The sequence below is a fragment of the Oncorhynchus masou genome, chromosome 32, assembly GCF_036934945.1.
Source record: "Oncorhynchus masou masou isolate Uvic2021 chromosome 32, UVic_Omas_1.1, whole genome shotgun sequence".
Taxonomy (NCBI): Eukaryota; Metazoa; Chordata; class Actinopteri; order Salmoniformes; family Salmonidae; genus Oncorhynchus; species Oncorhynchus masou.
Genome location: NC_088243.1, coordinates 62,011,802 through 62,034,408, shown reverse-complemented (window position 1 = coordinate 62,034,408; position 22,607 = coordinate 62,011,802). Strand labels below are relative to the sequence as shown.

At 47.4% G+C, this 22,607-nt stretch overlaps 1 protein-coding gene across 1 annotated transcript in view; it reads left to right on the top strand.

The window, feature by feature from the left end:
- Positions 1-22,390, top strand: part of LOC135526393 (neuronal acetylcholine receptor subunit alpha-7-like) — a 96,609-nt gene extending 74,219 nt beyond the window's left edge. The window contains exons 6-9 of the mRNA XM_064954737.1: positions 8,561-8,755; positions 9,231-9,317; positions 19,589-19,698; positions 20,363-22,390. Coding sequence (XP_064810809.1) covers positions 8,561-8,755; positions 9,231-9,317; positions 19,589-19,698; positions 20,363-20,971 — 1,001 coding nt within the window. The 3' untranslated portion in view covers positions 20,972-22,390. The remainder of the gene's footprint in view (positions 1-8,560; positions 8,756-9,230; positions 9,318-19,588; positions 19,699-20,362) is intronic.
- Positions 22,391-22,607: the final 217 nt, after the last annotated feature.

Below are 22,607 nucleotides of genomic sequence, written 5' to 3'. Positions count from 1 at the left end.
CGTGTGTTGTGGAGAGTTAAATATTCACAACTTTCTTTCGGTTTGCTATGTCTTGGTGGTATTTATTTGCTTTTCTTCTGTGCATGATTAAGGTTATTATTTTTGTTGTGGTAGAATTCTGTATTTTGTTTTTCGTATCGAAATTACCCTGATTTTGGCGGGGATCGCAGCCCGATTGGGGATGCCGTCCCTGTCACTTCGGCACGGCTTTAGGTGTGTTACTGAAGCTGCTGTTACGGTGGAGGAATTTCTGGTCGCCATAGGAGAGAAGGTAGGCTATGAGAATAGTGCTTATGCATCCCGGATGAATAAAGCTGTGGTGGTATTTCTTAAAGACGAGTGTCTGGTTGATCGTATGGTTGAGCATGGCGTACTTCTTAAAGAAGAGTGTCTGGTTGATCGTATGGTTGAGCATGGCGTACTTCTTAAAGAAGAGTGTCTGGTTGATCGTATGGTTGAGCATGGCGTACTTCTTAAAGAAGAGTGTCTGGTTGATCGTATGGTTGAGCATGGCGTACTTCTTAAAGAAGAGTGTCTGGTTGATCGTATGGTTGAGCATGGCGTACTTCTTAAAGAAGAGTGTCTGGTTGATCGTATGGTTGAGCATGGCGTACTTCTTAAAGAAGAGTGTCTGGTTGATCGTATGGTTGAGCATGGCGTACTTCTTAAAGAAGAGTGTCTGGTTGATCGTATGGTTGAGCATGGCGTACTTCTTAAAGAAGAGTGTCTGGTTGATCGTATGGTTGAGCATGGCGTACTTCTTAAAGAAGAGTGTCTGGTTGATCGTATGGTTGAGCATGGCGTACTTCTTAAAGAAGAGTGTCTGGTTGATCGTATGGTTGAGCATGGCGTACTTCTTAAAGAAGAGTGTCTGGTTGATCGTATGGTTGAGCATGGCGTACTTCTTAAAGAAGAGTGTCTGGTTGATCGTATGGTTGAGCATGGCGTACTTCTTAAAGAAGAGTGTCTGGTTGATCGTATGGTTGAGCATGGCGTACTTCTTAAAGGAATGTTTATTCAAGTTACGCCGCTTTTTTCCCCGTCAACAAGGGTAACGATTTCAAATGTACCACCGTTTATTCCAAATGAGCTATTGGAGCGCGAGTTATTGCGCTTTGGGAAGTTTGCCAGTTCAATTAAGGTTGTCCCGTTGGGTTGCAACCACCCGGCGTTGAAACAGGTAATGTCATTTCGGCGACAGATGTTTGTTTTTGGACTCACCGGAGCAGACTTTAGAGTTATCGTTTAAAATCAAGTATGATAATAGAATGTATATGGCTTATGCTAGTACGGGTAGTCAACGGTGTTTTGAGTGTGGGGATGTTGGTCATAAGCGATATGCTTGCCCGAAAAGGGAGAATGCAGAGGGAGGGGCACAGGTGGTCATCGTAACGCCTGGGCCCACTGATGTAGGGAGAGGTGAGCCGACAGCGGTAGAGCAGCCACAAGCACCTGTTGCTTAGGAACAAGTTATCTGTGTTGAGGGCACGGGGTTGCAACTTGTATTAGAAGGAAATGTTATGCTGCAGAAAAGTATTGTTGTAGAAGGTAAGGATGTATCTGAAGAGCCAGTTCCTCAGACTGGTGAGCAGGTGCCCAGTATGAGTGCTGGGGTAAAGGAGGGGGTTCATGTGGAGCTAGACTCCCAGGGAGTGGAGGAGATGCCCACTATGAGTAATGAGGTACAGGAGGGTTTTCATGTGGAGCTAAGCTACCCAGGTAGTGGAGGAGATGCCCACTACGAGTAATGAGGTACAGGAGGGTTTTCATGTAGAGCTAGGCTCCCAGGTAGTGGAGGAGATGCCCACTACGAGTAATGAGGTACAGGAGGGTTTTCATGTGGAGCTAAGCTACCCAGGTAGTGGAGGAGATGCCCACTACGAGTAATGAGGTACAGGAGGGTTTTCATGTGGAGCTAAGCTACCCAGGTAGTGGAGGAGATGCCCACTACGAGTAATGAGGTACAGGAGGGTTTTCATGTAGAGCTAAGCTACCCAGGTAGTGGAGGAGATGCCCACTACGAGTAATGAGGTACAGGAGGGTTTTCATGTAGAGCTAGGCTCCCAGGTAGTGGAGGAGATGCCCACTATGAGTAATGAGGTACAGGAGGGTTTTCATGTAGAGCTAGGCTCCCAGGTAGTGGAGGAGATGCCCACTATGAGTAATGAGGTACAGGAGGGTTTTCATGTGGAGCTAAGCTACCCAGGTAGTGGAGGAGATGCCCACTACGAGTAATGAGGTACAGGAGGGTTTTCATGTGGAGCTAAGCTACCCAGGTAGTGGAGGAGATGCCCACTACGAGTGCTGGGGTTCATGTGGAGCTAGGCTCCCAGTTAGTGGAGGAGATGCCCACTATGAGTAGTGATGTTCAGTTGGGGCTAGTCTCCCAGGTAGTGGAGGAGATGCTTGGTACGAGTGATGAGGTGCAAGTGGGGAGTGTTGAAAGGGATGTGGTAGAGGGGAGTCAGTTGTCTGTGGTCTCAGCTGAGGATCAGGAGAAGGATATGGATATCTCTTTAGATATGACAGCTGCTGGTGATGACTCAATCTAGAGGAGGTAAATGAGTTTCTGGATCAGACTTTTGGGAAATCTGTCAAATTGGCCGATTATTTTGATGTTGATAAGTTTGTGAGGTCAGCTGTGATTAGACCAATTGAGTGAGAAGAAGCAGTTTCGCTTGAGGAAATGTATTACTGCTGTTGCAGCAGAAAAAGGTGGTGGGAAACGTAGTCAGGTTAAGAGAAGAAAAAAAATAATGATGATGATCATGCTTCATAGGGTGTCTTTTTTCTTGTTGGTTTCTCTGTGGTTTCTTCTGCTTTTCTTTTCTATATGGAAGTACTAAGAGTAGGTTCTCTTAATTTTAATGGGGGAAGGGACAGGAATAAGAGGGCTTGGGTATTAGAAGTAATAAAACAGAAAAGGCTTAATGTAGTTTTCCTACAGGAGACACATAGTGATGAGGAAAATGAGGTTGACTGGGGTATGTGGTGGGAGGGGCAGCATGTACTCAGTCATGGTACTAATTTCAGTGCTGGGGTGACAATCTTGTTTTCCTCAGGCTTAGGGGTGACTGTGGTATCTACAACAGAGATTGTCAAGGGTCGGGTTTTATTGGTCAAGGTGGATGTTATGTTTTTTTTATGTTTATGCTCCTAATGAGGGTACAGAGCGTATTGCCGTTTTTGATCAAATAAAGGAAACCTTAAGACAGTGTGACCAAGAGGGGTGTATGGTTTTAGGGGGTGACTGGAATTGTACAGTGGATTTTACTGTTGATCGCACCGCTGAAGAACCTCACCTGCGGTCAGCCACTTGCCTGTCTGGCCTATTAACTGAGTTTGAGCTTTCTGATGTGTGGAGAGTAAGGAATGCAAAAGTTAGGCAGTACACATGGCTAAAAAGTAATGAAGGTTGTGTCAGTGCAGAAAGGTTAGACAGGTTGTATGTATCTGAGCAATAATGTAGTAGGGTTGGAAAGTGTGCCATTACTCCTGTGGGATTCTCTGATCATCATATTGTTACTGTTGATATTCACTTGTCCTGTCCACGAAGGTCATCACCTTACTGGTATTTTAATGTTAAATTGTTACATGATGTCATGTTTTGTGACAGGTTTTTGTTGTTTTGGGAAAAATGGAGGGTTATAAAAGGGGAATTTTGAGTCCTTGAGACAATGGTGGAAGGTTGGGAAGGCCCAAATACAAGTATTTTGTCAACAGTATACTGCTCTGTCTCAAATTGAAGTTAAAGAGACTATCAAGGCCCTTGAACAGGACATCAAGTCTATTGAATTGAAGCTGCTCACTCAGAACAACCCTGGACTAGTCATGAACTTACAGGACAAGAGACATGAACTGAGGTCGTTTCTGCATGAAAGAGTGAAGGGTGCCTTGATTAGGTCTCGTTTCGCTTCCCTCAAGGATATGGATGCTCCTAGTGCTTTAAAAAAACCTAGGACAGTCGGCATTTCAACGTAAACAGATGGTCTGCCTTCGTCTCCCTGATGGGAAGGTGACCACGAATGATATTGAAATGCGTCAACATGCCGTGGATTTCTACTTGTCCCTTTATAAGGCGGAGGATTGTGACTCTCTGTGTACTGAACAGTTGTTACATGGTCTTCCCCAATTGGGACCTGAGCAGAGAGTCACATTGGACGCTGACATTACACTGCAGGAACTGTCCACAGCAGTGATGCAGCTCTCAACAGGCCGAGCCCCTGGCATCGATGGTTTACCATCTGAGTTTTATAAGCACTTTTGGGGGTCTATTGGGGAGGATTTTTATGAAGTGCTGTGTGAATCTTTTCATGAGGGTTCTCTTCCTGTATCCTGTCAACGTGTGGTGCTTTCACTGTTGCCAAAAAAAGGTGATTTGGCTCTCATAAAAAATTGGAGACCTGTTCCTTTGCTGTGCGCAGAATACAAAATTGTTTCTAAATGCTCTCAAACAGGTTGAAAGAGTATCTGGGAGTGTTGATCCACAAGGACCAGTCCTACTGTGTACCTGATCGCTCTATTGTTGACAACTTGTTTATGATAAGAGATGTTTTAGACATTTGTAAACTGTCTGATGTAAATGTGGGTTTATTTTCGTTGGATCAGGAGAAGGCTTTTGATCGTGTGGACCATCAGTACTTGTTTAAAACAATGAAAGCCTTTGGGTTTGGGGATGTTTTTCTGTCTTGGGTGAATTTACTGTATGCTGGAGCCTCGTGTATGGTGAAGGTGGGTGGTGGTTTAAGCTGCCCCATCCCTGTCCAAAGGGGCATCAGGCAGGGATGCCCAATTTCAGGGCAGTTATATAGTCTGGCGATTGAACCAATGCTTTGTTTTTTAAGAGCGAAGCTTACTGGTTTCTCTGTGCCAGGTGTAATGAAGGGTCCCACGATAGCACTGTCTGCGTATGCAGATGACGTGATAGTTTTTATTACAGGGGGTGAGGATGTTAAGGTTCTCTCAAACACTTTAAAGGTGTATGAGGGGGCCTCCTCAGCTAGAGTCAATTGGGGAAAGAGTGAAGCGCTGTGGGCAGGTCAGCTTCAGATGGGGTCCACTCCAAGGTTACCAGGGGGACTTCAGTGGGGCAGAGATGGGATGAAGACTTTGTTTTTTTTCTAGGCTCCGATGTCTTTCAGAAAAAGAACTGGGAGGGTGTAGTGGAGAAAGTGTGTGCCAGACTGTCAAGGTGGATATGGATGTTGCCCCAGCTGTCTTATAGGGGACGGGTCCTGGTAGCTAATAATCTTGCTGCTTCTACCCTGTGGCACAGACTAATGATTTTACAGCCACCAAAGGGTCTGATACAAGAGTTTCAGAGGACCCTTGTCAATTTCTTCTGGTCTGGACAACACTGGATTAAAGCTGCAGCCCTGTACCTGCCACTGCACGAGGGTGGGCAAGGCCTGGTGGACATTTCCTCTAGGATCACGGCTTTCCGGCTCCAAGCAGCCCAGAGATTGTTGTACAGAGACTGTTCGAGCTGGGTTGAAACAGCCTACACATTGATGAGGAGAGCGGGTTGTTTGGGCTTAGACAGGCATCTTTTCCTCTTAAAACTGGAGGGGGGTGATTTGACTGGCCTGACTCCATTTTATGAGTCTGTTATGCAGGCTTGGAGAGTCTTTCTCAAGTCCCGTAAGGCCGGCACGCCACCAGGGATGTGGCTTTTTGAAGAGCCTCTTTTTCATAACACTGCCATCCAGTCCCGTGTTCTGGGTTCAGCTAGCCTACGTTCATGCCTGTTAGGCGTGGGGTATACCAAGAAGGGGCATCTGATGCGGAGCTGGAGCAGCTCGTTGGAGGAGCTGGGAAAAAGAGCGGGGATCCGATCATCTCGCCTACTGAGGAAGGTCGTCGATGAGGTCTGCGACTCCTTGCCAGAGCTTCATCTGCAGTATGTGACTTACACTTCCAATTCTGATCGGTGGATGGAGGGTCTGGATTATGTTCCCTGCACTGATTGTTAGTGCTGCGATGGGGGCATTTGAAGAGGACGTGGGGATGCTGCTTTCCTTCGATGCCCCGGAGCTGGGGGAGTTCAAGGAGGTGGGAAAGAAGGCCATGTACAGAACATGTGTAAAGGTGTCCCATGCCTCTTCCCTGGAAGTGGTAAAATCGACGAGGTGGGCGGATGTGCTTGGTCCAGGTGCCTCTCCAAAAGGCTGTTGGCGATCATTATATAAACTGCCCATTGATAAGAGGACAGCTGACCTCCAATGGAGGATAATACATGGAGCTATAGCCACCAAGATGCATCTGGTACACCTGGATCCTACTAATTGATGTGTAACTGTGGTTTTGTATGAGTATTTATTGTGTGGTGGGCCCCCAGACCCAATAAAGAGTATTTAAACCTGAAAAAAAACTCTCTCTCTCAACTGTCTCAATTCAATTTGCTTTATTGGCATGACGTAACAATGTACACATTGCCGAAGCTTGGATATTTACAATATTAAAATAATAAGAATCAAAATTGTCAACAGGACAACAGTAACAACAATAACCAAGGGTCAAAATAACCATACATTGAACAATAACAATAAGCATACAGTAGAGGACATGTGCAGGTTGATTGGTCTGTCAGACACTGTCCCTCATCTTATGGCAGGCAGTAGTGTGCTGCCAACCCACAGCTCTCTGCGTCCTCCCCCAGCAGGATGGGTAGCCTATTCCTATCAGAGAGGTCTTTGAAACCTTGAATAAGGGTTTCAAATTTGGGAAAAATACACTCTCTAATTGTTTTATATTTTTGACATTTTGTCAGGAAATGCAGCTCTGTCTCAGGTTCTGCTGTTGTGCAGTGGTTGCACAGCCTTTACTCTACAGGGAGCCAGGCTTTCATGTGTCTACCCTTCTCAATGGCAAGGCTGTGCTCACTGAGCCTGTACTTTGTCAAGGTCTTTCTAAGGTTTTGATCAGTAACCATGGTAAAATAGTTAGCCACGGTATGCTGTCGATTTAGGGACAGATAGCACTGCATTTTCTTGTGCTTGTGTTTCTCTCTGTCTCTCTATATCTCTGTCTCTCTGTCTCTCTATCTCTCTGTCTCTGTATCTCTCTGTCTCTCTCTCTGTGTCTATGTCTCTGTCTCTTTCTCTACTCTGTCTCTCTATCTCTCTGTCTCCACTCTCTCTCTGTCTCTGTGTCTCTGTCTCTTTCTCTACTCTGTCTCTCTATCTCTCTGTCTCCACTCTCTCTCTGTCTCTGTGTCTGTCTCTATCTGTCTCTCTGTGTCTCTCTGTCTCTTTCTCTACTCTGTCTCTGTCTCTCTATCTGTGTTTCTGTCTCTCTATCTCTCTGTCTCTCTCTCTTTCTCTACTCTGTCTCTCTGTGTCTCTGTGTCTCTCTGTATCTTTCTCTACTCTGTCTCTCTATCTGTGTTTCTGTCTCTCTATCTCTCTGTCTCTTGGTCTCTGTCTCTCTGTCTCTTGGTCTCTGTCTCTCTCTCTGTCTCCCGGTCTCTCTGTCTCTTTCTCTCTGTCTCTTTCTCTACTCTGTCTCTCTGTCTCTCTCTCTCTCTCTGTCTCTCCGTCTCTGTCTCTTTCTCTACTCTGTCTCTTTCTCTACTCTGTCTCTCCGTCTCTCTTTCTCTACTCTGTCTCTTTCTCTACTCTGTCTCTTTCTCTACTCTGTCTATCTGTCTCTCTTTCTCTACTCTGTCTCTTTCTCTACTCTGTATCTTTCTCTACTCTGTCTCTCTATCTGTGTTTCTGACTCTCTATCTCTCTGTCTTCTGTCTCTCTATCTCTCTGTCTCTTGGTCTCTGTCTCTCTCTGTCTCTTGGTCTCTGTCTCTCTCGGTCTCTGTCTCTCTGTCTCTTTCTCTACTCTCTCTCTGTCTCTCCGTCTCTGTCTCTTTCTCTACTCTGTCTCTCTGTCTCTTTCTCTACTCTGTCTCTTTCTCTACTCTGTCTCTCTGTCTCTTTCTCTACTCTGTCTCGCTGTCTCTCTGTCTCTTTCTCCACTGTCTCTACTCTGTCTCTCCGTCTCTCTGTCTCTTTCTCCACTCTGTCTCTATTCTGTCTCTTTCTCTACTCTGTCTCTTTTAATCTATCTGCTTGTCCCTCTGTCTCTGTATCAGCCATGTATCTCCATGTCTCTATCTCTACAGAGGTGGGTGGGAATGGTGTTGTGGGGGTGTCACCCCAGCCAGTTATGACCCAGTGACCCACCTGGGCCATTGGATTGTCCTGGGGGGGGGGGGGGCATGTATATTTCATGTTCACTCCACACTGCCAGAGGGGGCATGTTACTTGATCAACTCTACACAGTGAGAGGAACAAGTGTTTGAGAGTGTGTAGATCTCCGGCGTGTGTAAGACCGTCTTTTGAAGTGTGTGTGTGTGTGTGTGTGTGTGTGTGTGTGTGTGTGTGTGTGTGTGTGTGTGTGTGTGTGTGTGTGTGTGTGTGTGTGTGTGTGTGTGTGTGTGTGTGTGTGTGTGTGTGTGTGTGTGTGTCAAAGAACATGTGAACAGGTCATCATTGAATCAATGTAAATGCATTGATTTGGAATTACCCCTAACAGTGTTTCATAGTGTGTGTGTGTGTGTCTCCTAGGAGTCCCGGCCAAGCGTAATGAGCTGTACTATGACTGCTGTAAGGAGCCCTACCCTGACGTCACCTTCACGGTCACCATGCGAAGACGAACCCTCTACTACGGTCTCAACCTTCTCATCCCCTGTGTCCTAATCTCTGGCCTGGCCCTGCTGGTCTTCCTGCTGCCCGCCGACTCAGGAGAGAAGATCTCCCTGGGTAAGGAAGGAACGCCGGGAAGCCGTCTTGGAATTCCGTCCGTTATGGAATTCTATCCATACCAAACTTCTGCCAAGTGTATTATTTGGGTTGATTGATGGATGTCTTGGGATGATGGGTTATCTTCCTGCTGTGTTCAGATGGGAACGTCTGAACACACATTCTGGAATCCTCTCCTTCCTGAAATTCTGTCAGGGATATTAGGCTTGATTAATAGATATCAAAGGGGGGAGCAGTTAACTGTAAGTGCTTCCAATTGGGAACTTGCCTTGAACATGTCAGAGAAACCACCAGTGTAACAAATTGGTTTAGCCAAGAGGTTATAACCGATCCCTAGCGTAACGTATTCCAAGAATAATTTCAGATGTCTCTCTCTGTCTCTCTCTCGTCTCTCTCTCTCGTGTCTCTCTGTCTCTCTCGTGTCTCTCTCTCTCTCTCTCTCTCTCTCTCTCTCTCTCTCTCTCTCTCTCTCCAGGTATCACAGTCCTGCTTTCTCTAACAGTCTTTATGCTACTGGTTGCTGAGATCATGCCTGCCACCTCAGACTCTGTGCCTCTCATCGGTGGGTTGTGTGTGTGTGTGTGTATGTATACGTGCACGTGTTTATTATACATGATCTTCTTTCCTCTTATGGTTTGGTTTGATTGGCTGTGAGTTAGTGAATGTTAACCCAGAGAGAGCGTGTGTTGGTATTAATGTGTGTGTGTGTTAATGTGTATGTCAGAACAGTCTGTTATCCTCTCATGGCATGGCTAGGTTTGGTTTGACTAGCTGTATACAGTGCATTCGGAAATTATTCAGACCCCTTGACTTTTTCCACATTTTGTAATATTACAGCCTTATTCTAAAATATATGATATTATTTTTTACCCTCATCAATCTACATACAATACCCCATAATGACAAAGCGACGGCAGGTTTTTAGACATTTTTGCAAATGTATAAAAAAAATATTTTAAAAAATTACCTTATTTACATAAGTATTCAGACCCTTTGCTATGAGACTCGAAATTGAGCTCAGGTGCATCTTGTTTCCATTGATCATACTTGAGATGCTTCTACAACATGATTCGAGTCCACCTGTGGTAAATTAAATTGATTGGACATGATTTGGAAAGGCACACAGCTGTCTATGTAAGGTCCCACAGTTGACAGTGCATGTCAGAGCGAAAACCAAGCCATGAGGTCGAAGGAATTGTACGTAGAGCTCAGAAACAGAAGTGTGTCGAGGCACAGACTTGGAGAAAGGTACCAAAAAAATGTCCCCAAGAACACAGTGGCCTCCATCATTCTTAAATGGAAGAAGTTTGGAACCATCAACACTCTTCCGAAAGCTGGCCGCCCAGCCAAACTGAGCAATCGGGGGAGAAGGGCCTAGGTCAGGGTGACCAAGAACCTGATGGTCACTCTGACAGAGCTCCAGAGTTCCTCCCTTGAGATGGGAGAACCTTTCAGAAGGACAGCCATCTCTGCAGCACTCCACCAGTCAGGCCTTTATGGTAGAGTGGCCAGACGGAAGACACGCCTCAGTAAAATGCACATGATAGCCGCTTGGAGTTTGCCAAAAGGTACCTAAAGGACTCTCAGACCATGAGGAACAAGATTCTCTAGTCTGATGAAACCAATAATGAACTCTCTTTTGCCTGAATGCCAAGCATCACATCTGGAGAAAAACTGGCACCATCCTTACGGTGAAGCATGATGGTGACAGCATCATGCTGTGGGGATGTTTTTCAGTGGCAGGGACTGAGAGACTAGTCAGGATCGAGGGAAAGATGAATGGAGCAAAGTACAGAGAGATCCTTGATGAAAACCTGCTCCTAGACCTGAAAATTGCTGTGCAGAGACGCTTCCCATCCAACCTGACAGAGCTTGAGAGGATCTGCAGAGAATAATGGGAGAAATACAGGGGTGTCAACCGTGTATCCATATCCAAGAAGACTCGAGGCTGTAATTGCTGCCGAAGGTGCTTCAACACTGAGTAAAGGGTCTGAATATTTATGTAAATATTTATTTATTTTATTTTTTATAAATTAGCTAATATTTCTCCAAAAACGATTTTTGCTTTGTCATCAAATCAAATCAAATTTATTTATATAGCCCTTCGTACATCAGCTGATATCTCAAAGTGCTGTACAAAAACCCAGCCTAAAACCCCAAACAGCAAGCAATGCAGGTGTAGAAGCACGGTGGTTAGGAAAAACTCCCTAGAAAGGCCAAAACCTAGGAAGAAACCTAGAGAGGAACCAGGCTATGTGGGGTGGCCAGTCCTCTTCTGGCTGTGCCGGGTAGAGATTATAACAGAACATGGCCAAGATGTTCAAATGTTCATAAATGACCAGCATGGTCGAATAATAATAAGGCAGAACAGTTGAAACTGGAGCAGCAGCACGGCCAGGTGGACTGGGGACAGCAAGGAGTCATCATGTCAGGTAGTCCTGGGGCATGGTCCTAGGGCTCAGGTCCTCCGAGAGAGAGAAAGAAAGAGAATTAGAGAGAGCATATGTGGGGTGGCCAGTCCTCTTCCGGCTGTGCCGGGTGGAGATTATAACAGAACATGGCCAAGATGTTCAAATGTTCATAAATGACCAGCATGGTCGAATAATAATAATAATTGTCATTATGGGTTATAGTGTGTAGATTGATGGGGGGACGGGGGACGGGGGACGATTTAATCCATTTCAAAATGAGACTGTGGAAAAAGTCAAGGGCTATGAATACCTTTCCGAATTCACTGTACATATCTTTAATGTCAGTCTCAATGCCCTGATGTCATGTTTGAGCAGGATGGTGTTGGAACAGGCTGACAATGAGGATGATACTGGCAACATTATTAGTGGGTCGTGACAAGCCAGGCTTCCTGTGAGGAGAGGAAGAAGAGCAGAGCAGAAGGCGGCATTAATAAATGGATGGATGGCGTGAGATGAGTAACCTTTAGTGGGTAACGTTCTGAGAGAGAGAAGTTTAAAGGCTTCTGCTGTGATGAGACACTCATGATAGTGCTCACAAGTTCAGCCCATCACATCACTTTCATGGAGTGGAGGCCTGGGAGGAGTGTGTGTGTGTGTGTGTCTCTCATCTCACTCTCTCATCTCTTTCTCTCATCTCTCATCTGTCTCTTTCTCTCATCTCTCATCTGTCTCTCTCATCTCTCTCTCATTTCTCTCTCTCGTCTCTCTCTCTCTCTCTCTCTCTCTCTATCGTCTCTCTCTCTCATCTCTTGTCTCTCTCTCTTTTCTCGTCTCTCTCTCGTCTCTCTCGTATATCTTTCTCATCTCTCTCATCGCTCTCGTCTCTCTCATCTCTCATCTCTCTCTCTCTCGTCTCTCTCATCTCTCTCTCTCTGTCTCTCTCTCTCGTCTCTCTCATCTCTCTCTCTCATCTCTCTCATCTCTCTCTCTCTTGTCTCTCTCGTCTCTCTCTCTGTCTCTGCTTCATCTCATTTTCGTGTGCGTGTGATACATTTGTTAATTATATAAATGTGCGTGTGGGTGTGCTTGTGTGTTAGCGCTATTGAACAGAGCACCATAAACTGTGTGTATGTGTGTGTCTCAGTTGAGTTAGTGTAACAGAGCGCGGCTTTTACTGAGAAATGCCCCATTAGTTGTGTTTATTATGTATCAATCCCGCTCTATCTCTCTGTTTGTGTGTGTGTGTGTGTGTATGTGTGAAGATGCTGACAGGCTCAGATGTGCATGGGCTGTGTAGAATTATAAGTGAAGGGCAGTGTTAGTCAGCACTATGTAGGACCATCTCTGCACTTCGCACCTCCACTCTGCTGGATTACACCCTCTGACAGGGCTCCTATCTGGTTTCTTCATTCAACTCTTCCTCCTAATAGAATCCCACTCCTGTCTCGACCTCCTCTTTCTCATACTTATCGTCTTCATTTTTGTTCTAGTTCAGTGTTTTCCTCCTCTTCCTCCTGCTCCTCCTCTTCACCATGCTCTTCCTCTGTCTTCTCCATTTCCTCCTCTTCTTCAGTACTCCTTCTTAGGGATTAAGAATGGCAGCAGGGATCCCGGAATGTGGCGCTAATGCAATTCCACAAAATACACAACATGCGCAGCAGCAGATTAACGAAAAATAAAATAGCACATTATCCAAACATGTTGTCGCATGGAAGCCTTTACCTAAAATAACCTGCGCCTCTTTGAGCTGTCACTGTGACTCTTCAGATCAGATAGGCCTATGAACTGTTCACTACATCCTAAATCCTGGGCTATTTTCCTATCCAGTCCCAGTCCCATTGAAACCCTAAATCCTGACTCCTTTCTCACATGAAAATTCCTAACTGTATTCTGTAATCCATCGGTTGAATCGCCCTATGCATGTCAAAATACCGCTGTTACATTTCCCGTGCTACTCTGCGCTTGTCACGCCCTGGTCTTAGTAATTTTGTGTTTTCTTTATTATTTTGGTCAGGCCAGGGTGTGACATGGGTTATTTATGTGGTGTATTTTGTCTTGTGGTTTTATTGTAGGTCATGGGATTGTGGTTAGTGGGGTTGTCTAGAATAGTCTATGGCTGCCTGGAGTGGTTCTCAATCAGAGGCAGGTGTTTATCGTTGTCTCTGATTGGGAACCATATTTAGGCAGCCATATTCTTTGAGTGTTTCGTGGGTGATTGTTCCTGTCTCTGTGTTTGTTTGCACCAGATAAGGCTGTTTAGGTTTTCCACGTTTATTGTTTTTTTTGTATTCAGTTGTTCATGTGTACTATTTCTTATTAAAAGAACCATGGACACTTACCACGCCGCATATTGGTCCGCCGATCCTTTTCGCCTCTGTTCTTCGGAAGAAGAGGAGGAAATCCCGAACAGAATCACCCACCACAACAGGACCAAGCGGCGTGGTGACAGGCAGCGGCAGCAGGAGCAGCGTAATCCAGATATCTGGACATGGGAGGAGATATTGGATGGTAAAGGACCCTGGGCTCAGCCTGGAGAATATCGCCGCCCCAAAGAAGAGCTGGAGGCGGAGAAGGCGGAGAAGCGCTGGTATCAGGAGGCAGCACGGCGACGCGGATGGAAGCCCGAGAGTCAGCCCCAAAAATGTCTTGGGGGGAGGCACACAGGGAGTATGGCAAAGCCAGGTAGGAGACCTGCGCCAACTTCCTGTGCCTACCGGGGGGCTAGAGAGACCGGGCAGGCACCGTGTTATGCTGTGGAGTGCACAGTGTCTCCAGTGCGGGTGCATAGCCCGGTGCGCTACATACCAGCTCCTCGTATCGGCCGGGCTAGAGTAAGCATCGAGCCAAGTGTCATGAAGCCGGCTCTACGCATCTGGTCTCCAGTGCGTCTCCTTGGGCCGGCTTATATGGCACCAGCCTTGCGCACGATGTCCCCGGTTCGCCTGCATAGCCCAGTGCGGGCTATTCCACCTCGCCGCACTGGCAGGGCGACCGGGAGTATTCAACCAGGCAAGGTTGGGCAGGCTCGGTGCTCAAGAGCTCCAGTGCGCCTGCACGGTCCGGTCTATCCAGTACCACCTCCACGCACCAGCCCTCCGGTGGCAGCTCCCCGCACCAGGCTTCCTGTGCTTGTCCTCGACCCAATACCTCCAGTGCCAGCACCACACACCAGGCCTATAGTACGCTTCACCTGTCCAGCGCTGCCAGAGCCTTCCTCCTCTCCAGCGCTGCCGGAGTCTCCCGCCTGTCCAGCGCAGTCAGAGCCTTCCTCCTCTACAGCGCTGACGGAGTCTCTCGCCTGTTCAGCGCTGCCGGAGTCTCCCGGCTGTCCAGCACTGCCAGAGCTGCTAGTCTGCAAGGAGCCGCCAGAGCTGTCAGTCTGCAAGGAGCAGCCAGAGATGCCAGTCTGCAAGGAGCAGCCAGAGCCGCCAGTCTGCAAGGAGCAGCCAGAGCCGCCAGTCTGCAAGGAGCAGCCAGAGCCGCCAGTCTGCAAGGAGCAGCCAGAGCCGCCAGTCTGCAAGGAGCAGCCAGAGCCGCCAGTCTGCAAGGAGCAGCCAGAGCCGCCAGTCTGCAAGGAGCAGCCAGAGCCGCCAGTCTGCATGGAGCTGCCAGAGCCGCCAGTCTGCATGGAGCTGCCAGAGCCGCCAGTCTGCATGGAGCTGCCAGAGCCGCCAGTCTGCATGGAGCAGCCAGAGCCACCAGTCTGCATGGAGCAGCCAGAGCCGCCAGTCTGCATGGAGCAGCCAGAGCCGCCAGTCTGCATGGAGCAGCCAGAGCCGCCAGTCTGCATGGAGCAGCCAGAGCCGCCAGTCAGCATGGAGCAGCCAGAGCCGCCAGTCAGCATGGAGCAGCCAGAGCCGCCAGTCAGCATGGAGCAGCCAGAGCCGCCAGTCTGCATGGAGCAGCCAGAGCCGCCAGTCTGCATGGAGCAGCCAGAGCCGCCAGTCTGCATGGAGCAGCCAGAGCCGCCAGTCTGCATGGAGCAGCCAGAGCCGCCAGTCAGCATGGAGCAGCCAGAGCCGCCAGTCAGCATGGAGCAGCCAGAGCCGCCAGTCTGCCAGGATCCGCCAGTCAGCCAGGATCTTCCAGATCCGCCAGTCAGCCAGGATCCGCCATTCAGCCAGGATCCACCAGGAGCAGCCAGAGCCGCCAGTCTGCATGGAGCAGCCAGAGCCGCCAGTCTGCATGGAGCAGCCAGAGCCGCCAGTCTGCATGGAGCAGCCAGAGCCGCCAGTCTGCATGGAGCAGCCAGAGCCGCCAGTCAGCATGGAGCAGCCAGAGCCGCCAGTCAGCATGGAGCAGCCAGAGCCGCCAGTCTGCCAGGATCCGCCAGTCAGCCAGGATCTTCCAGATCCGCCAGTCAGCCAGGATCCGCCATTCAGCCAGGATCCACCAGGATCTGCCGGAACCGCCAGTCAGCCAGGATCTGCCGGAACCGCCAGTCAGCCAGGATCTGCCGGAACCGCCAGTCAGCCAGGATCTGCCAGAACCACCAGCCAGCCAGGATCTACCAGAGCCATCAACCTGCCTGAGCTTCCCCTCAGTCCCGAGCTACCCATAAGTCCGGAGCTGCCCCTCAGTCCAGTGGGGCCCTTGGTGAGGGTTACTAGGCCAAGGTCGGCGGCGAGGGTCGCATATCTAAGGACGCGTATAAAGCGGACTAAGACTTTGTTGAAGTGGGGTCCACGTCCCGCGCCGGAGCTGCCACCTTGGACAGACGCCCACCCGGACCCTCCCCTATGGGTTTAGGTGTGCAGCCGGGAGTCCGCACCTTGGAGGATGTGGGGGGGGTTCTGTCATGCCCTGGTCTTAGTATTTTGTGTTTTCTTTATTATTTTGGTCAGGCCAGGGTGTGACATGGGTTATTTATGTGGTGTGTTTTGTCTTAGGTTTTTTTGTAGGTCATGGGATTGTGGTTAGTGGGGTTGTCTAGAATAGTCTATGGCTGCCTGGAGTGGTTCTCAATCAGAGGCAGGTGTTTATCATTGTCTCTGATTGGGAACCATATTTAGGCAGCCATATTCTTTGAGTGTTTCGTATGTGATTGTTCCTGTCTCTGTGTTTGTTTGCACCAGATAAGGCTGTTTAGGTTTTCCACGTTTATTGTTTTTTTGTATTCAGTTGTTCATGTGTACTATTTCTTATTAAAAGAACCATGGACACTTACCACGCCGCATATTGGTCCTCCGATCCTTTTCGCCTCTCCTCTTCGGAAGAAGAGGAGGAAATCCCTGACAGCGCTGTCTCGTACTTGTGCCCACATGAGAGCTCCGGTAGAGAATGTGTGATCAGCAAACAGTATGAGGAGACTGCATTTGCGTAGACTGCGTTCACGTTAGGCGCTGCATATGTCGGCTCAATCGCAAATTACTTTTACATTTCTCAGTGGTGGAAAAAGGGCCTAATTATCATACTTGAGTAAAAGTAAAGATATCTTAATAGAAAATGACTCAAGTAAGAGTGAAAGTCTAAAAGTATTTGGTTTTAAATATACTTAAGTATCAACAGTAAAAGTAAAAGTTTAAATAATTTCAAATTACTTATATTAAGCAAACCAATCGACACCATTTTTTAATTTTTTTAAATTTTATTTTATGGATAGCCAGGGGCACGTTCCAACACTCAGACATCATTTACAAACGAAGCATGGGTTTAGTGAGTCCGCTAGATCAGAGGCAGGAGGGTTGACCAGGGATGTTCTCTTGATAAGTGTGTGAATTAGACCATTGTCCTGTCCTACTAAGCATTCAAAATGTAACGAGTACTTTTGGGTGTCGGGGTAAATGTATGGAGGAAAAAGTACAGCATTTTCTTTAGGAATGTAGTGAAGTAAAGGAAAACATTTCAAAAATATATATAGTAAAATAAAGTACAGGTACCCAAAAAAACTACACTTAAGTAGTACTTTAAAGTATTTTTACTTAAGTACTTCACACCACTAAGATTTCTATCGCGGAATCTGTAATGCTTCAGCTTTACATAGAGCCCATAGTCCCCTTTAAGATACCTTGATATTTAAACTACACAGAGTATACAAATCATTAGGAACACCTTCCTAATATTGAGTTGCACCCCTCCCCTTTTGCTCTCAGAATAGCCTCAATTACTTGTAGGCATGGCATCTACAAGGTGTCGAAAGCTTTCCACAGGCATGCTTGCCCATGTTGACTCCAATGCTTCCCACAGTTGTGTTAAGTTCGCTGGGTGTCCTTTGGGTGGTGGACCATTCTTGAGACACACTGGAAACTGTTGAGCATGAAAACCCAGCAGCATTACAGTTCTTGACATAAACCGGTGCGCCTGGCACCTACTACCATACCCTGTTCAAAGGCACTTAAATCTTTTGTTGTACTCATTCACCCTCTGAATGACACACATACACAATCTATGTCTTAATTATCTCAAGGCTTTTAAAATCCTTCTTTAACCTGTCTCCTCTCCTTCATCTGCACTGATTGAAGTGGATTTAACAAGTGACATCAATAGGGGATCATAGCTTTCACCTGGTCAGTCTATGTCATGGAAAGAGCAGGTGTTCCTAATGTTTTATATTCTCAGTATCTTTCCACTTTTCATGTCCCTGTTATTCATGAGCTGATCTGCGATCTGTATAATCATCAACTAGGTTTTGCGAAATATAGGAGATATTTTCTCTTTCGTTGAAGTAGGCTATCTAGAAAGCTTAGCAACTTTGGTCCTTTGACTTTTGTTTGACTGCCATTGCAAAGTTTGTATGATACGACAAAGCTATACTTGTTGTGTGCTCTGTATGCCCTGAGCGTGCTCTATGTGCCCTCAGCGTGCTCTGTGTGCCCTCAGCGTGCTCTGTGTGCCCTCAGCGTGCTCTGTGTGCCCTCAGCGTGCTCTGTGTGCCCTGAGCATGCTCTGTGTGCCCTCAGCGTGCTCTGTGTGCCCTCAGCGTGCTCTATGTGCCCTCAGCGTGCTCTATGTGCCCTCAGCGTGCTCTGTGTGCCCTGAGCGTGCTCTATGTGCCCTCAGCGTGCTCTATGTGCCCTCAGCGTGCTCTATGTGCCCTCAGCGTGCTCTGTGTGCCCTGAGCGTGCTCTATGTGCCCTCAGCGTGCTCTATGTGCCCTCAGCGTGCTCTGTGTGCCCTGAGCGTGCTCTATGTGCCCTCAGCGTGCTCTATGTGCCCTCAGCGTGCTCTATGTGCCCTCAGCGTGCTCTATGTGCCCTCAGCGTGCTCTGTGTGCCCTGAGCGTGCTCTATGTGCCCTCAGCGTGCTCTATGTGCCCTCAGCGTGCTCTGTGTGCCCTGAGCGTGCTCTATGTGCCCTCAGCGTGCTCTATGTGCCCTCAGCGTGCTCTGTGTGCCCTGAGCGTGCTCTATGTGCCCTCAGCGTGCTCTATGTGCCCTCAGCGTGCTCTGTGTGCCCTGAGCGTGCTCTGTGTGCCCTCAGCGTGCTCTGTGTGCCCTCAGCGTGCTCTGTGTTGAGAGCCTATTGCTGAAATGTGCTGAATGAATTGAGGAACATGATAATGCTCTGCATTTATGTACGGCCTGTTTCGCAATTCATAACAATGTCATTGGCGATAGTTACTTTATCATTACTAAATATCAGTTTAATTTGCTCTGAAATCTTTACATAGTGGTGCAGCCAAGCCGGCAATGTGGTGCAGCGCCCCTCTTATTTGGGAAGAACCCTGGCACAGTGACTATATAATTTTTTAAAAATGCTTTGAATGACCACTTCTGATTTTTGCGGTATTTCCTAGGATTCCCGTGATAAATATGAATTATTCCCAGTGTTGAAACTTGGTCGATTTTCTGGAAATTATGATTCCCTACTCCTTCCCATCCTCCTCCTCATAAGCCGACCAGGGATAATCTGTACCCCTGATCGCACAGTGGGTCATGTGCCCTTTGCCCTGCTAGCCTCCTGCTAGCGTTTGTTCATGTCTGAAGCATTTAGCGGTTGTTTGCTAACAGAGAGAGGGAAGGGGTGTGTCTGGTCTGTGAGACAGTTACAAAGCTGAGATATTTGGGAAAGAGCCGTGTTGAGTTAATGCTCGAGTGGAGTGGAGCTCCCTTCCCTCCCTCCATTCTTCCCTTCCTTCCCTCAGTCCCTCCCCTGAGAGAACACATCCATGATGTGCTCTCAAAGAGTCAGCTCTTAAGCTTGGCGGCGTTTGCCTCCACCCTCGGTGAATGTTTACCAAAGTGTTATATTATCGGGCTGCTTGATTTTCCACAGATATACAAAGACTCATTCAACTGAAACCACACTACAACTACAAAGACAAGATTCTCTGGCTGTGTACTAAATGTCAACCTATTCCCTCTTTAGTTTGCTGCCTTTACCCAGTGCCATTTGGGATGCACCGTCTCTCCCTTCTGTTGGTCAGTGTCTGTGTGATGTATGATGTCACATTGTTAATGTTTGATCTGGTTGTGGTTTGTAGCTCAGTACTTTGCCAGCACCATGATGATAGTGGGTCTGTCTGTAGTGGTGACTGTTCTGGTCCTGCAGTTTCATCACCACGACCCTCAGGGCGGAAAAATGCCCAGATGGGTGAGTCCCACTCCCAATCTTCATCATATCCCTCATCATTCTCGTTGTTGTATCATCGTCATCTTTGTCCACATCGTCGTCATCATCGTCGTCTTCGTCCTCATCGTTATTGACATCATCGAAATCATCATTGTTGTTATCATCGTCGTATTCGTTCTCATCATCGTCGTCATCATCGTCGTCTTCACCCTCATCGTTGCTGTCACCATGGTTGTCTTCGTCCTCATTATAGTAGTCTCCGTAATCATCGTTGTTGTCATCATTGTCGTCTTCATCCACATCGTTGTTGTCATCATCGTCATCTTCGTCCTTATTATTGTCGTCTTCGTAATCATCATTGTTGTCATCGTCGTCTTCATCCACATCATTGTTGTCATCATCGTCATCTTCATCCTCATCGTTGTCATCATCGTCTTCATCCTCATCATTGTTGTCATCGTCGTCTTCATCCACATCATTGTTGTCATCGTCGTCTTCATCCTCATCATTGTTGTCATCGTCGTCTTCATCCTCATCATTGTTGTCATCGTCGTTGTTGTCGTTGCCGCTGTCGTCTGCATCATTGTCATTCTCATCACTCATCAACCATCACACATTGTGTGTATATGTGTGTTGCAGTCTCAACCCCCTCTCCCTCCCTCCCTCCCTCTCTCTCTCTCTCCAGGTCAGGATAGTGCTTTTGAACTGGTGTGCTTGGTTCCTGCGTATGAAACAGCCAGGCGAGGAGCGTAAACCGGCAGGCTACAAGTACCGCCACACTCCACAGCACCACTCCAGCGCCAGCTCCATCGAGATGGGACCCATGGGCACCATTACGGGCCTCACCACGCCCCTCTCCCAGGCCCCCTGCGCCACATGCCCCACCGGCACCTCCAACGGCAACATGAGCCTCTACTTCAGCTACCATGCCGTGGAGAGCCCCCGTTGCCCCCCCTCCAGTGATTCAGGCGTGGCGTTGGGGGGGCGGGCCCAAGGGACCCCATGCGAGGAGGCTGAGCCCCCAGGGGGAGGTGCTGGAGGAGGAAGGGGGTTGATCTTTACTCCTCCTCCGGAGGTCCTTCAAATCCTGGAGGAGGTGTCGTATATTGCCCAGCGCTTCAGGGACCAGGATGAGGAAGTGGCGATCTGCAGCGAGTGGAAGTTTGCTGCTGCCGTGGTGGACAGACTGTGTCTGGTGGCCTTCACTCTCTTCTCCATCGTTGGCACCTTCACCATTCTCATGTCTGCTCCCAACTTCTTAGAGGCCGTCACCAAGGACTATTTAAAGAAATAGTGTCAATATTTTCAACCATATATGCCAGCTTCCCGGACACAGATTAAGCCTAGGCCCGGACTAAGAACCACTTGCTTTTTAGTACACGACTAGACTTTCTCTGGGTAGGGGAAACCAACCTTATGTTCTATCCAGATTACTCTGGAGTATATTTGAGAAAAATGGATTTAATGTAAATAGATGAATACTGTACATGTATCAATGCAAGGGTTGTCCATAGTCCCTTTCCTCTCCTTAGATCCAGCTGAACTGAGGTTGTTCCTGTGTGTTGCTTTGCCATCCAGATGTCTCATTACAATATCAACTCGCCGTTTGAACTTTGGATTCCTGGACCTCCAATCCACGACCTTTAGAACTTTGAACTGTCTTGGACGTTCTGGACTGTTGTCAGCATTATGTAGTGTGGTTAAGGTAACTGTCTATTGACAGAAATGTTTCACTGTGACTTTATGAGCTTCTTATTGTTTGTTTTTTGACTGTTTTACTTTCACTATATTGTAAGTTTGTATGTACACACTGTTTACTTTTTGCTTGTCGAAGCTAAATAGCATCGAACTCTGTCACGGGTGTAGAAGTGATATGTTCTCTTGGTCCCAGTTGACATTGTTGTCACGGTAGTAACTGATTGACGTTGACTGTGCCACTGTGAAAACCTGGAGTGATTCATAGACAGAATAGTGGCATCATCATGTAAGACTCACCTGCACATTAGAGGAGGAATCAGCCTGCAACAACCTGAAACAACAAGAGCTATTGAAACAAGGAACTGGACAAGTGGATACTGAAGAACTGCACTGGCTGCTAGCCTGAAACAACTCCTGCTGAGACTGGGCCTGTGCTAATATGCACACGTAATCCCACCATATATTGGAGAACTACTATAGATCCGTTATTGATCCATTATCCATCTAGTACTATCAGTAGGTGTAATCGGTTTATATGACATAAATGTATCTGTGCTGCATATAGGGGAATGGATATGGGGTGGTACATTAACATGGAGGAGCTCTGTGTCTGTCTGTGGTGATGATATCTAACCTAAATGTAAAGGTTACATGGAGAACACAACAACCCCAGGGAGGTTATTATGACTAAAGATCAAGATATTCTTCCTGTTGATATTGATTGAAACATATTGTGGTTTACAAATGAGACATAAAGACCATGGTATATGGAATCCCTCAGGCCAGACAGTCAATACTGTAAGTAACTGAACTAAACTGCCTGTCATGTTAGAGAGTTAGTCCGTGCATCTATGTTTTTCTTTGAATTATCATTATTACTGTATACTGAACATACCCCCCCCCCCCACCCACCCACCCCACAGTCAGAGTCCTCATCTGTTGTAGCTGTTGTTGTCACACTGCTGTCCTCTTCTTCCTGTGCTTTTTTTTTTGCTCTTACCTAATAAATATTCCATATAGCCTAAGATAAGATCATCCTGGACAATTCATATGGACATGAATGGGACTGGGAGGGGCTGACTGGGTGGATATGGGCTGACTTGGTGAATATAGGGTGACTGGGTGGATATGGGCTGACTTGGTGAATATAGGGTGACTGGGTGTATATGGGCTGACTTGGTGAATATAGGGTGACTGGGTGTATATGGGCTGACTGGTGGATATGGGCTGAC